The sequence below is a fragment of the Stenella coeruleoalba genome (genome assembly GCF_951394435.1).
Source record: "Stenella coeruleoalba genome assembly, chromosome: 5".
NCBI lineage: Eukaryota > Metazoa > Chordata > Mammalia > Artiodactyla > Delphinidae > Stenella > Stenella coeruleoalba.
The window spans coordinates 133,122,734-133,138,765 of NC_137150.1; the positions used below are offsets into that span (position 1 = coordinate 133,122,734).

General features: G+C 39.8%; 2 protein-coding genes across 4 annotated transcripts in view; one reads left to right on the forward strand and one right to left on the reverse strand.

Annotated features, from left to right (window-relative positions):
- SON (SON DNA and RNA binding protein) overlaps positions 1-5,675 on the forward strand; it is a 31,591-nt gene extending 25,916 nt beyond the window's left edge. Inside the window, exons 9-12 of one of the 3 annotated variants that reach the window (XM_079923122.1) lie at positions 1,516-1,663; positions 3,339-3,410; positions 3,517-3,632; positions 4,189-5,675. In XM_079923122.1, the coding sequence (XP_079779248.1) occupies positions 1,516-1,663; positions 3,339-3,410; positions 3,517-3,632; positions 4,189-4,347 (495 nt within the window). In that variant the 3' untranslated portion in view covers positions 4,348-5,675. Of the gene's footprint in view, positions 1-808; positions 889-1,515; positions 1,664-3,338; positions 3,411-3,516; positions 3,633-4,135 lie in introns of those variants that run through there. The other 2 variants (XM_079923123.1, XM_079923124.1) reach the window with 2 other exon arrangements.
- Positions 5,676-5,814: 139 nt separating this feature from the next.
- DONSON (DNA replication fork stabilization factor DONSON) lies at positions 5,815-15,279 on the reverse strand. The gene is made up of 10 exons (XM_079923130.1): positions 14,868-15,279; positions 14,039-14,119; positions 12,692-12,895; positions 11,486-11,664; positions 9,867-10,045; positions 9,152-9,233; positions 8,940-9,044; positions 8,142-8,340; positions 7,206-7,418; positions 5,815-6,446 (listed from the first exon to the last, which is right to left on the reverse strand). The coding sequence occupies exons 1-10, from the start codon at positions 15,171-15,173 to the stop codon at positions 6,309-6,311; spliced, it is 1,686 nt and encodes a 561-aa protein (XP_079779256.1). The 5' UTR covers positions 15,174-15,279; the 3' UTR covers positions 5,815-6,308.
- Positions 15,280-16,032: the final 753 nt, after the last annotated feature.

The window sequence follows — 16,032 nt, forward strand, 5'->3', positions numbered from 1 at the left end:
GGGATTTGTATTATACTCTGCACAGTTGCCCTTTTTTTTAGGAGTGTTTCCTGGAAAAGAGGGGCGGATGAACCTGGAAGTAAGTAAAAGTAATTTTAGGTGTGTAGCAACAAGGCAGTTGGTATCCAAGCATCAGCTAACTTTTCTCTGTCCACCAACACTGCATGGCCTGCACCAAGTAAGGAACTGAACCAGGGGTATGTTTTTACCTCCACAGCTGCCTCCTTCCATCAGAGTACCATGTTGAACTTAATGTCTAGTCACACTTCATTGGCATGTTTTCTCCCCAGCAGATAATTAAAAAGCTGGGAAAAAATAACAGTACACAGTTTTACTATGGTGTAAAAACCAAGATTTAAAAATTCAGTATTAACTTATCAGTAGAGGAGATTAATGTATACTATTTCTAGAGCTACCAAAAGTTTTGACTGCCTCTGTTGATAAGTTAATGACTTTTGCTTACATTTGCTAGAGAATGTAAATCTAGACTGTTTAATAACAAGGGGAAATAAAACATGATTTGGATATGTATGTTATAAATTAAAAAAAAATGGACATAAAGATCAACAGTAGAATTCAGTGGTTTGTTACATGTACATGGATGCCCTTTAAAAAAGAGGCATCACATAGTTCTTAACGTGTGAAAATAACTGTTGACCATGCTAATGTATATAGTTGTGCATCTTACGACATTAAGTGGTTTGCTGCTTTGATGGAAATTATGGTTCAGTGGGTTGGATACAAGAGAGATGACTGTTCACAGAATAACCTGTGAACTTTCACCCCTCTGTATGGAAACTTGTTTCAGGGCCAAATCCTTGTAGCTGTCTTCTTGCCCCGGTCAGTGCCAGCCCTACTATTCACAACACTGCTGCTACCGAGGCCTAGGTATGTAAACGTTTAAGGAGTTTTTTAAAAGTCTTTTTAACATCAAGTTAGGTTTTAAAAGAATTCAAAATTCAGTTTGGTATAATTACAGGGTATTTTATGTGTTATCTTTTTGCTTCATAGGGATTTTCTAAGTAAAAAATTTATACTTGATTTATGGTAAAATGGGGGGAAAAAACTTTGGATGATAACAGTATGCTTCTTCAGTGTCCAGACTATTTCTAAATGATTTCTAGGCTTTATTCATTAACTAGGTACACCTGGGACAATTAATATTATTGACTGTTTTAACATTGCCTTCTTTTTATTTTGCAAGCTAAGAAGAGATACCAGTGAACCTAAATAGTGGACGAAAACAGGAGTGTTCTAATTTTTTTTTGGAGGGGGGCACAAGGGCCACCGTAAAACCTGCTATTTGACTTATTTGACTTTGAAAATACTGTTATGTTTATGTGAAAATAATTAGAACATACACACTACAGTATGTATATAAGTATAGAAGCATTTAATTTCTGTAACTATAACAGATCTAGAAGTAAAATAAGCTTTCTTTCTTTAAAAAGTTGCACTGAGTTTGTAGTCAAATTCTAACTATAAAATGGGGATATTTTACCTTTCTTTGGATAGGATCAGTTCTTAAGAGCAGCCCCAGTAACTGGAGGAATGGGAGCCGTTTTGATGAGAAAAATGGGCTGGAAAGAAGGAGAAGGATTAGGAAAAAACAAAGAAGGAAATAAGGAACCTATTCTAGTTGATTTTAAGACAGATCGAAAAGGTAAGTTTTTTTAGAATGTTTATTATACCTCCTCTAACATTTAGGATTTCATTACTATCATAAATTCTTCTGATGCCAGTGATCCTGAACTGGAGACACTTCTTACAGTATATATAGCTTTTTGTTAGGAAAAAAATGTTTAACCCATTTTCAGAAGCTTTATATATAGATGGAGACACTAATTTGAGCGTAAAAGGCAACAACCTTTGTTATGTGCAATATATGATTAAGTTTTTAATTAGATTTCATATTTAGATAGAATTTCCATTTTGTTTTCTCTTGACAGGGAACATGTGCTTGTTTTTGTTTCTAGGATTTATTTTTTCTTTCAAAGATCTTTATCCCACATATTCTCATTTTCCTATTAGAGAGTTCTGTTTAGTCTTCACTTTCTAAACCCCTTTTGCACATCCCTTTTTTCAAGCTCAGTAATTGAGTTCTGTTGGGTTGGGACTGGAGAGTAGACCCACTGCTGACAGCAGTATTACCTCTTCACATTGCATTTCTTCCCTTGGAATAATGTCTATTGTAGAATCACATGGGGCTGCCAGCTAAATGTGATTTCGATAGCTTGTTTAAAGCTGATTTTTAAAAACTGGAAAATTTAAAACTAATTTATTTTCCTTATCTTTGTAATCAGAAAGTTAAGTTGAAGTTAATTCAGTTAAATTACTGTCCTAATGAATTTGGAAACCAACTAGCTCTGACCAAATTATGTATTTTAAAAAATGTTTTGTATCAGAATTTCTACATTGTCATCTACCAGGAATAGTATGTTGCCATTTTATTCCAAATTGGAGAGAATTTATTGTAATAGTGATACTCGGAAATAACACAATCATCCACTAATGCAGCATTAATGCAAACTTTAAATTAGAAAACGACATTGTACTTATTGTCACATTGACATTATACTGCTTATACAAGTTGCATAGATTCTGTGTGTCATAAAAGGTGGTTTATGAGAAGACAACATCTGTGGGTGCATTGCATAATTCCAGGGAATAGTTCCTTTGGAATTGTGCAGTGTGGCCTGGGTTTGGGAAAGCATAGTGGCAGAATTGGCAAAGAACTGGTTGAAAAATTCCCCCTAGGATTTAAATGGAAAGCATTGATTTTAGTTAGGAACGTAGCTAAATAAACCCCTTTTGGAAAGTGAGGCTGAGGCTGTTGGTCTTTTGAGTACATCTCATGTTTGAAGTCAGAAAGCGCTTGTTAGCTGGAAAAAGAAATGGACCCATTTATCCATGAGAGCCTTTCTCACTTTTTTTTGGCCTAAAATCCTCGACTTCTGGGGAACATACTTAAACTGAGCATCATTTTTCAAGGGATGAGAAACCTTTAGAAATCATTTGCAAAGAGCCACTACTTTTTAAACTTAGGAAGAAACAGATCTGGAGTTGTTGATAATTATAGCAATTTATGTATTCACATTAACTTTTCTGAAAATTTTAATTTTGTACAATTTCCAGTACTAAGATAAATGAAGACAATGTATAGATTTACGTATTGAAACAACAAAATAGAAGTCAAGATCAAGGGTAGTGGGTGGGTGTTGACTTCTATTTGAGGGCCTGGATTGAGGTTCAGTTTCCTATAGAGGGAGTAGTTGTTTTGCTATATTGTAATTTTAATGCTTTGAAATTTATTCAGTGATCATTGTTTTTTTTTTAAGGTCTTGTTGCAGTAGGAGAAAGAGCACAAAAGAGGTCTGGAAACTTCTCTGCCGCAATGAAAGATCTGTCAGGTGAGAGTACAGTTTTGAATTTCTTCTTGTTCCACCTTCCCCTTGAATTCAAGTTTGTTGCCTCAGATGTGGAGATAATTATAACTGGTTATTTTTTTCTCTGCAGGCAAACATCCTGTGTCTGCCTTGATGGAAATCTGTAATAAGAGAAGGTGGCAACCACCTGAATTTCTCTTGGTCCATGATAGTGGCCCTGATCATCGCAAACATTTTCTCTTTAGGGTAAATATGAATTTCTGCATTAATTGTATACATTTGTTAATTTGATAACTTGATGTTAGAGGGTGAGGGATAAGCATTATATGATCACAGGATTAATGTATTGTTTGTGGGTTGGGAGTGTGTGTATGTGTATATGCTTTAATGTGACCTGTTAATATCCTATTATTTTTTAAATGTTGGCGGGAAAGATGTGGGCAAAATCTGGTGAACAATTTGTTGACCTTTTCTAGTGGAATGTGGGGAACTAATTGTTTTTATCAGGCTTCCCTCCCGCCATGCCCCCCCCCCGCCCCCCGCGCTTCAATTTGGAGACCTGCTCTTAATTTGCAGTCAAGTCCCTTTTCCCAAATGATTTGCTTCTTTTAGGGTTGAGATTTATTTGACTTACATGGTATGGGTTTTATATTTTTGTAAATTATCTTTCTAGCATTTAGTGAAAAAATTACAAAGCTAATAGATATTAAAGTTTGATGCTGTTCTTATTGTATGTTTTTCTTGAATAGGTATTGAGAAATGGAAGCCCTTACCAGCCCAATTGTATGTTTTTCTTGAATAGGTATTGATAAATGGAAGCGCTTACCAGCCCAGCTTTGCCAGCCCTAATAAGAAGCATGCTAAAGCCACAGCAGCTACTGTGGTTCTTCAAGCAATGGGCCTTGTACCAAAGGACCTCATGGCTAATGCCACTTGCTTCAGGAGTGCCTCACGTAGATAGATTGAGGTTTTATATTAATCATTTCAGATAATTTTACTCTGCATCAAAATGTATTTCCTCTTTAATGTTGTAAATATTTGGCAATTTAAGACATTGTGTAAAAAGCAATCTGTACAAACATCTCCAGGCTTTGATTTTTGTACCATGGAAATTGTATTTAACCATACAAGGTTTTGGTATGTTTATATTGTTTACCTTAGTGATGTATTTGTTTAAGTGGCTAACATCCAAACGATTGTTTGAAGGCATCCGTAATCTTCAGTGTGGAATGTTAAATAACGCTTTTATACTGTATTTTGTACTATGATGTCAACTCCCCTTACTTATGGCTAGGCTGCTGTAACACTTGCCTGTAGTCAGTGAAGGGCTGTGCACCTTGTACTAGTTCACAATGGGTTCTGCTGGACAGATACTGGGCCAGTGTTATTGAGGTAATCAAGCAAGATCTGTTCCACAGGGCTAACGCCACTGTATCCCCTTTAAATTTTGTAGAGGTTATAAAAAAAAGAAAGTGGTATGTTGTGTGATGGTCAGCACTAAGTCCTGCATTTCTGTCAAAAGCCACTTGGGCCATGAATGAGAAGGGAGTTAAAATGAAGTCTGACTAGAATTTTACTGCAGAGGCCAAGTACATTTAGTATGGCATTGAGTTGTGATATAGTTTTACTTTGATGTGCATTTTGAATTTCAGCTACACCTAGATAGACGTAAAATGATAATTAAAATGCTGTAACCAACTTATCTAATAAAATCGGCACCCAGCCACTATTTTGTTGACTATGAGAAAGTTTAAGTTTATGTTAATTTTTAGGGTCTGATAGAATATTTCATGTGTATTACAGTGGTATTCATATGCTATGTCTCTAAACTTTATTTTCAAAAGCTTAAGGCCCAAATATAAACTTCTCTGGAATAAATGTGGTGGTTTATTTTCTGGATTACAAAGTGAACACATACTTCTTCACTACTGTTACTTCTTCACCCAATGCTTTTGATTTCTAAGCATTTTTATTTAAGAAAATTTGAATTATATATGTATATATACACACACATACACAAATACCTACAAGAACATATTAAATACTACTTTGTCATGACAGCTGAGCATACTTTACAACTCTTAACCCTATTCTATATGGAATACAAAATACCCTCATCTGAGTTAACATGCATTAAAACAAGTAATATGTATGGAGAATAGAGGAATTGTAAACAGGTAGGAAAACAACTAAGGTGGAAGCGTCAACAATCAGCTCAGTAGATACTGTCTACATTTGTTTTCTACCTTTATAACTAGAACTTGCTAATAATCCTAAGGAAATTGTTAAAGATAGTTTTGCCCTGATGCTGTTAGTCACAATGGCATGAGATAATTGATACTAAGCCTCAACTTCCATTTGCAAGGAAACGCTCAGTTTTCTACCCAATTTATAATTAGGTTAATGGATCTAGAATTTTCATTCAAGGTTTTTGAAGTGTTTTTTTTTTTTTTTGCGGTACGCGGGCCCCTCACTGTTGTGGCCTCTCCCGTTGCGGAGCACAGGCTCCGGACGGGCAGGCTCAGCGGCCACGGCCCACGGGTCCAGCCGCTCCGTGGCATGTGGGATCCTCCCGGACCGGGCACAAACCCGTGTCCCCTGCATCGGCAGGCGGACGCTCAACCACTGCGCCACCAAGGAAGCCTGGTTTTTGAAGTTTTTAAAAAGTTTATCTTCATATCTGAATATTTAATCAAAAAAGTAAAAACAAATGTTGATTTTGAAACCTTAATCCTATTTACTGCTTAGTGCATGTAATAAAAGTATTGTAAAAGGTTAATGTTTGTAAACATTTGAATATTTTTAAAGCTATATTCCTTTAAACTTCCAAAGTGAACTTTAAAGCCAAAGATACAAGTATCTTGAATTTCCTTGCTAGAAGGCTTTTTTCCTCAAAGATTCCTTTTAGGCTTACTTTGGTGTTCAGGATCTCCAATTATAAATGTAGTCACTCATTGCCACATGCCGTAAAGATGACTTCCCCAGTATCGGTGTTTGACTAAGGTGGTCCAGAGTTTTAGGGTGCAATCCACAGTTGGCAAGCTCCTCATGAACAGCCTCCTGTGGAAATATGTATGCAAGTCAGTAAAAAGCACTGTCAGAGTCCTTGAACACTGATGAGTTTTTAAAATTACCATGGGCTCTTTGACAAATAGATGCCTTATTCAGTAAGGGCAAATTCATTGTTATCATTATCAATAGAAGCTCATCCTAAGAATTTCTGCATAATGACAGCATCCAAAAATAATAATTTTGGTTATTTTTATAAGTCTGGCAGACGGATAAAAATAGTTTTAAAGGTCTCATTACCTCTAAGTAAAAAGCTGTATGTCCAAAATTAAAGGCAGATATGTTGTAAAGCAGCTACTTCAGTTTTATTAAAGTGTGGATACATATCTAGAAACTGCTGGATCACATGAAACAAGCAGCTCATCCCTCCCCGAATCTAAGAAAAAGTTCTATAGAAAAAAAGGCCTATGCAGCTAAATAAACACCCATAATTATTTATTTACCCCGCCCCCACAGTAAGCAAGCAGGTACTGTTAGGTTCTGGATCTGAGAGAACAATGAAAACTTGCCTTTTGTTTGGGAAGTTCTTTAGTCAGTGTTGAATACAACAGCCTGAATTCATAAAATTTACCTCACACACAAAAATACTTTATAGTCATTATCCCTTCCCTCTTAGTAATTGTAATTGATAATATTAAGCAGTACAGTTTAATAACTTGAAACACCAGTTTGGCTCATCATAAATGACTGACTTCATCCATTTAGTTTGAGAAAACTGCAACTAAATGTGTTTACCAGCTGTCTACTTACCTTATCCAGTACTTTATCCTTCGGTGGGCAGATATTAAATACAGCAGTTGGCTCATGTGTATACAGTCCTGCAGAAAATGACCCACTCTGTGAAGATCTGAGTAGCATAGTCATTGAATGTAGAGAATGAGGCATGATAGGACCTGTAATCTCCAAACTAAATTGATCTCTGTATCCAGAAGGAGCTTGTGTCTTCATGTTTACACTTCGCGCCTTCAAAAATAATTTAAAGAAAATTATGGTCATCTCTCAAGCTTTTGTCCCTAACTAAAAATGTGATCAATAACTTCTCATTTGGGTATTCCTCTCTTTAACAGTTAAGGAACAAAAGTAGTTCATAAGACATCAAAAGAATGTCACATGAGTAAAAAATGTTCAGTAATTCTGTTTCCAGCATCCTCTCCTCCAAGTTATGAGGCTGTCAATTTAAGTATTAGTTCTAGAGAATGTAACTTTAATATGGTATCCTTTCTGATTAATGCACTTTCAATGCATAATATTAGAAAAATAAAAATTAGATTCTGTTGCTATTACCTTCAGCATATGTAACACACATGAAAATTACATGTGTAATTCTTCAACAATATGGATATATAGTTATTCTTTTCACTTATCCATGATCCAGTTTTTGAGACCACCTATAATTTAACATAACATTCTTGGCTCTATCCTTTCACTGGCTATGAAAGACAAACTTTAAGAAAGCAACTTTTCCTTATGGCAATAATTCAAATATAACTTTTCATATAATTCCTTTGATAATAACTTTATATCAAGGAATTTTTTTACTGGGAGGAAAGAAAAAGAAAATACGCACCATGTAAAAATGTCAGGAGTTACTAAAATACAGAATTTATCGTATCAAAAAAGGAAAAGTATGTCTTTAAAAGCTAGGTTATGAGGATCAGTGTAGAATTTTTTTTTTTTTTTAATTACCTTAAGCATTTGCATTGTGGCGCCTCGGAAAGCTATAGGTGATAAGAGGGTTGGTGGAAGTCCTGCCTGGGGACCTGAGGTAGCGATTAAACTCTTACAGTTGATCAAAAAATTTAGCAATGTAAAGGTATTCGTTCCCTTCACCAACACAACAGACTCGGGTCTGTGATCCATTTGTACTTCATGTATCTCTTTACGCCTGGACATGACAATCAAGGAAACTGCAAATGCAAATCCCATACCAAAAGGAACAGCAGTTATCTTAATCCTGAATCACCTGGAACCCTCTTCCCCCACTCCAAACTGGAAATGCTCTTGCTAATCCTCTTCACTGCAATTATAAGGCATCTGAATGATCAAAATGATTTTTTTGACCATCTGAATTAGCTAGAAATTGATACCTAACAAAAACTGATTTCTCCTCTAGTCAAAAATATGTTCCAGTTCCCTCACAAACTTAACCAAAATAGAATATTTTCACTTAAAAAAGTTTAATAATTGTTCATGGCTTTTTGGTACTTAGGGGTTTTTTAATGTCATGATGGAGTATCAGTTTTAATATCTTAAAGATAGTTTAAGTTTATAGTTAAATAAAACTGTCAGTCAGTATTACATTGCTCAAGGGAATTCCCCGGCGGTCCAGTGGTTAGGAATCTGCGCTTCCACTTCAGGGGGCAACTGGTCGGGGAACTAAGATCCCGCATGCTGTGTGGCACGGCCAAAAAAAAAAAAAAAAAATTACATTGCTAACTTAATTCAATGAAAATAAATTCTAGTTAACAGCAACTGAAAGGATACAGCTTGATAGAAAGTACATCTGGTTTTTTAATTTTATCTTGCACACCCATCTCTTCCAGCCAGGAAAAACTTTCTTCTTCATCCTCATCGCTGACTGCTTGCTCCCTAGGAAATTGCAATAGTTAGTCAGGGTTCCCATTTCCTAAAGCTATTTCCTCTACACTGAATCCATAAGTCACCAGATGATGTAAAAGGTTATTTTAATCACATACTCCCCATGTCCCAAGCTTGTTCCAGACGCTTTCCTCTTCTCATGGCCACTTTCTTTTATTAAAGGCAAAGAAAATTCAATACCTACATGAGAAAAGAAAAATGTAACTATGTTTTCTTTAATATAATCTGAAAGAATTAAACAGGCGTGCCCGACTTGTAGAGAGTATATTTGAAAATGAGTTTTTACTCCTGATGTATTAAAGCAGTACTTTTCATGCTTTCTTGACGGCAGCTCACAACACACATATCTCCTTGAAACAAATGGTTCAGGACAATACATAGTCTCACTACATGTGGTACTCTTTCATCAAGTATATACTACTCTATTTCATTTTTTTATAAGGTGCTGAATGAGTCCACTGAATAGATTTCATGACCCACTAATGAGTTGAGCCTCTTTAAAGATCATGTTATCAAAAGGGGGTAGATAATTTGTATTATAAAAGAATTTCTATAGGAGTATATTCAGATTGGGACATTCCAGCTTGATATATGTTTAGAGATCAGAGAAGGGAACACAACTTAAAGCTATGTATAATGGACAGCTTAATTAAACGCTGGAAAAAAAATTAAAAAATGAATAAAATAATTCTTAAAACAATTAGATAAAACTGGTAGAAGATAATTCAACTGCTAAAAGACAGTTCAAATTTTAGCTTTTAAGGCGTGTTTACTATATAGTGTGGTATTCTCACTTTAAACCTATAGTTTTACCTTCGTTTTTCATAGCTTCTCTTATACCTCTAGTTGTAGGAGACATGAGAGCCGTGATTACATCATCTCCTGCTAATCCCGCTGCACGGAAAAGGATAGTAAACTGATAGGTACAAACGTAGAAATAGGGGCAAAGTTTTGTCTTCAGCAGATTATACAGAGAAGTAAAGCTCACACACCTATGAAGAAAAACATTTTTCTTTAGGCATTGTTAAAACTAACTCAACATCTAAAATAGTTTTTGTATAATTTAATTTGATACTCACCTGATTTAAAACACAAATATTACAGATAATGGTCTGAATTTTTGCCATGACATAGAACTTGGCTTTTTAAAGGACTGAAATTGGTCACAGGACTCACTGATGACTTCTAAATACTTTAACGAACAGTGTTTACCATTTAAACACTAGCCATTTTGTCTTTAAACAAAACTTAATTGATAACTGGTTGCTGACTTTTGTTTTTTAAATAAATTTATTTTATTTTATTTATTTTTGGCTGTGTTGGGTCTTTGTTGCTGCGCACGGGCTTTTCTCTGGTTGCAGCAAGCGGGGGGCTACTCTTTGTTGCGGTGCGTGGGCTTCTCATTGCAGTGGCTTCTCTTGTTGCGGAGCACGGGGGCTCTAGGTGTGCGGGCTTCGGTAGCTGCGGCACGCGGGCTTCAGTAGTTGCGGCCCGCCGGCTTAGTTGCTCCGCGGCATGTGGGATCGTCCCGGACCAGGGCTCGAACCCGTGTCCCCTGCATTGGCAGGCGGATTCTTAACCACTTCGCTACCAGGGAAGCCCTGGTTGCTGACTTTTTTAAAGCTTTTTTTTTTTTTTTTGCGGTATGCGGGCCTCTCACTGTTGTGGCCTCTCCCATTGCAGAGCACAGGCTCCGGACGCGCAGGCTCAGCGGCCATGGCTCACGGGCCCAGCCGCTCCGCGGCATGTGGGATCTTCCCAGACCGGGGCACGAACCCGTGTCCCCTGCATCGGCAGGCGGACTCTCAACCACTGCACCCCCAGGGAAGCCCTGGTTGCTGACTTTTAATAAGTACCTTCCACTGATGGGAAGGGAAGCAGCTACTGGCAAAAAGTATAACAACGTTAAAGAATTAGGTCTCTATATATTTATCAAACACTTATATATATATTCCACAACTACGTAAAGAGTGAACAAGAGCTGGGAATTCCCTCCCCATCTGGTGGTTAGTACTCTGCGCTTCCACTGCAGGGAGCATGGGTTCGATCCCTTTGGTCAGGGAACTAAGATCCCACAAGCCGTGCAGTGTGGCCAAAAAAAAATTAAAATAAAAAAAAAGAGTGAATAAGAGCTAAAAAAAAGTAAACAATTAACATTTTTTTTCTTTTTGGCTGCACCACGCAGCATGTGGGATCTTAGTTCCCTGACCAGGATTGAACCTGGGCCACAGCAGTGAAAGCGCCAAGTCCCAACCACTGGACCGCCAGGGAATTACCCAAAAGTAAACAATTTAAATGTTAGTTATTACAGTTTAAATAAAATAATTCAGAAGGACACAGAAATCCATCTACTACTGCTCATCTCCACATCATAAATAAAATAAGGAGAAAATACTGCGAAAAGGGGTTGCACAAATTTTTACTAATCTTACCAGTCACTCATTAAAATGTGTTGCAGGGTTTCATCATTTGACCAAGGGTTTGTCTTTCCAGCCATTTTTCTGTCAGCTCCAATACGAGGGAACAATGGTAGCCAAGACAAGGCAGGGTGGAGCCAATAGATAAGGCTCTGCTGGAAGGCACAACGGAGCTCAGTGGAGAGTTTGGGATCCTAAAATACAAAGATGATATTGGACAGTTCTTGCCCCAGTAGAAATACAGAATTTAATTAAAAAGACACTGAATATACCAAACACTTATTCTCAGGATCTTTACTGCTTCCTGTAAGAAAGTGTTAATAACTGTTACAGGGGCTAAAATGTAGTTTATTATTGTTTGGGAAAACCTTCCTTCCCAGCCATTACAGTCTGTTAAACCACATACCAGAAGGGATGCTTAGACGCAGATGGGAATATTCGCCTGTCTCTACCATCCTTGAGAACAGTGACTATCACTCTTTATCACCAGGGCGGGTGGTGGTGGTGGGGAGTGGCGGCTGTGGCGGTGGTAGGTGGGTGGCTGGATGTGTGCGTGTGTGCGTGCGTGTGTGTAACACTATATTCAACCCCCTCCCCTCATAGCACTGTTTCAAAAGTAGCCAATAAAAACCGATAATCCCAATCACAAATCATATGGATCTATTTATCAAAAAAGATGTACCAAGGCCTCTTTCAGGTAATCTCTTTTAACCTAGTTTGAGTTGATGAGCTGCTTGAAAGTAACGCAATTACATTTCTCTAAAACCTTTCTAGCCACTCATTAACTCTTGTAAATTTACAACAGACCATCACCCAGGTGGTAAGAATTAGTGCATTTAAAAAATACAGTATACATTATGTGAGAAAACCAGTAAAATAACCAATCTGTCTTTGCAATCCTACTCCTCAATTGCTTTTCATTTCCTTATGTTTTCTTTCTCAAAAGGCCTTAGAAAAGGATAGTGTAGTTCAAACAATTCCTGCCTGCAGCAGTGACTAATTCTCAGAACAGGTCTATAAATTTAACAGGCAGTTACTAAATCTGATTTAAAAAACAGTATGAAAGCAGCATTTGGGAAACAAAAAATTTCCCAAGTCCCTGTGTCTTTAAATGTCAAAAGAAAAACTTAATGGAAGGAAATATCTCTGATATTTTGCAGAGAAGTACATTTTACACTTAATTTGTTACTTTTAAGCATAGCTATTTTCTTACAGAATTACCTGTATACTTTGAGGCAAAGTAACTTCTGTTGCCCTACAATGCTGGATGACACCTTGAGCCTCTTCCTGTGCTTTCAAATGATCTGCCCAGGTAAAGGGTTGAGAAGAGGCGAAAAGGAGTCGAGTTTTAATACTCCAGTCCACAGGTAACTCAGTACTTTCTGAGGACGGAATATCAGATTCGGAGAATGATACATGAGGAGTCTTTCAGAAAACAAAGAACACAAAAATTAGTAGAGTACCATGGAAAAAACCCCTTCAATCTATAGAATTCATCAACTAACATACTCATGACCACTGAAATTTCAAAATGTTATGAACGGTACAATAAATAACACTGAACATATACTACACACTGTGAAAGAGTCCGGAAAGAGCCACACTAAACCATTAACAGTGATGTTATCTCTGGAAAGTGGGAATTTCTTGTTGAGGCTGGTGGAAGGGCAGGTTTCACTTTTTAGTTTATTATAGTTCTATATAGTTTAGTTACAAGAGACATACTATTTTCACGATCATGATTTAAAAACATCTACTATTGATACTGCTATCAAAGCAGAAATCTTCCAAGTATTTTTTAAAAAGCACTTTTTAAGCCTCTAAAACTCTGGAACCAGGTCTAAGTTGCTCTTGCAGGTAACTTAGGTTGGGTTCTTAGAGGCCATATTTAAGAAGCATTTGCCGACCTCAAAAATTCCTCCCCAACTGTTTTGCTGTCAAGTCAGTATTCTCCACGTTACAATAATTCTTCTAGATGACATTATTAAAAAATAACGGGGAAGAGGGAACTATTTCCAAGAGACCCAAAGGCCATTTATTTGCAAGGAAGGGAGACTGGGTCTTGGGAACTCTTCTAGCCTGCTCCCATTAGGACAATCTATGCATTTGTTAAACTATCACGAAAGAAGCAGCTGAGGAATGGAATCAAGAAGAGTTTCTGTGTGTATGGTGGTGGTAGGGAGGTTCAGTGATATACCACAACCTGTGGAACTAATTTGGGGATTTGGTTTGAAGATGCAGTGAAGGATGAAGTTCAAAAAGCAGCTGAGCCTGGAGGCACTGGCTCTGAGTGATGAGCTGGAGTTGTCACTACCTACAGAAGAGCGTGAAAACTGTTGGGGGCAGAAAGAAAACCCACATCTACGCCTGCTTTGGCACTGGTGCCATTATAAACATTGCCACAACATAAAAGTCCTTTACCAAGGCTGACGCCTGCCATCTTTTCAACCCTGGTAGAGATGATCACTTGGGGCTCTCTGTGAAACTATTTTCCAAGTAAAACACTTCTGAGAAGTATACACTTATGTTATAAGAATATACACTCTAATGACATTTAAAAAGTATTACCTGGGGTAATTCAGTAACGGCTGTTCTTTCAGGAATCTTCTCTTCCCAGAGCAAATCATTTTCTTGATTAGAATCTAAAAACTGAGGTTAAAAAATGGTCCTTTTAAATTATAAATGATGCTGGAGTTCGCTTTAAACATGTAGACCTTTACCTGGCATACAAGTTTCTCAGCAAGTGCAGGAATTCACGTGAGCGCAAATCAGTATAACAGAGGATTTCACTTGTTTTGTGCCTGAACTTTACTATCAAAATGGACCAAGAAAAGGGCAGGTGATTTGCGCAACTAAGAACTCAGTAATCAATAATCTCAGTTCAAAAGATCCAAAAGGTTGTGGGGTAAGACAAATACTAGTAAATTCTGACCCCATCAATACTCAACATTCCCCCAACCCCAGAACAATTTTGAGCGTGTGAGAAGGCAGGCACTGAATCACGCAGGAAAGAGGGTCCTGTAACCTTCCCATCAAACGGTGGCCTTCCAGGAGTAGTGCCAGGATTACTCGAAGCTCTCTTCCCACTGATCTCCAACCCCCCACCAGACGGCTGCAGCCCAAACTCCCCCGCCGCGCGCCGGGCGGGGCGGCGGGGTCCACTCCTCAGGATGGGAAGGCCCCGCAAGTCCCGCGGCAGCTTGTGAAGCGCACTTCACGCCGCCCCGACTTCGCAGGGCAGCCATCCCCAGGGCTCGGGGCCCCCTGAGGCCGCGGGCGGCTTCGGCTTCGCGCCCATTTCGCTCCTGGAACGCAAGAACCCGCCATCTCTACTTCACAGCCGAATCGACCCACGAACTACGAGAGCCCCTCGGCTCCCAGGCACGAAGACACTCACCGGGCCCGGCGCCTCCTGCTGGCCGCGGGACGGCACGCTGGGAGGCTCGGCGGCGGCCCGCGGCCGGTTGTCCAGGCGGGCGAAGGGGTTCCTTCGGGACACGGCCGGGCCGCCGCCGCCTCTGCCCGCTGCCGGGAAAGGGCGGAGGGGCAGCCCGGCCGTCAGGGCGGCGCGGCGGGTCGCCGGCTCGGGCCGCTCCTCGGTCGGAGAGGCGGCCCCAAGGCTCCGGCCCCTTTTCCGTCGGAGCCGCAATGTCTCTGGCGGCCTTTTGAAACTGGGCGAGTAGCCGGGCACCGACAGTGCCATCACGCGCCTCGGAGGCCGAGGACCCGACCCGCAGCAACCCCTGGCGCTTCCCGCGCGCCGCGGCCCCGCCCCGACGTAGCCCCGCCCTCGCGGCGTCTCTCGGCGCGTGTGCCGTACGGCGCTCGCGAGGCCCCGCCCCCGGCTGTGTTCCTCTGAGGCCGAGGGCACGAGAGGGCTCTGGGCCTCGCCGGACGCCGCGTTGGCGGTCTGGTTGGGTCCTCGGCTGTAGTCGGGTCGCCGGGTGCTAGGTGGCTGGGAAGCACGCGGTCCTGCGCACCGGAATAGATGAGCGCTGTTCAAATCCGCAGCAGGGTGTGATGAGCCCCAGGCACGGCGCCAGGATGAAAACGAAACGTCACACTTGAGCTGCCCCTTCGATAAGCTTCCAGAGCGCAGCGGCGACGTCCAGAGCTGGAGGGAAGCCTGGGCCTCCTTCCCCTTCCCCCGAAACAGAGAGCCCCAACAGGAAATCAGCACGCCGGCTACGCAAGCGCAGTCTCCCGCCCCGCTTCCCAAGCATCGGCACTGCAGCCTTCCACGCAAACACTGCAGTGGTCACGGACGAGTTACCGTGATGCTCCCGTTCGATCCTGAGGAAACCCTGGAGTGAATGAATATTTGAAAAAAAAATTTAGCTTTCAATGGGCTAGATCCTTTGAGACTTGAAAATATATTCAAAGTATTAAATTACGACAGCAAAGGATGTTAAAGAAGGAAGGGGTTGAGAATGGAGTTGATAACAAAAGTAATGTTATTTTGACATAGCAAGACTCCAACAGCTTTATCAGAGTAGCGTGGCTTCTGCTGAAAGCAGTCTTCTTCATGTAAAGAATTTTTTAAGAGGCAAATATATAGGAAC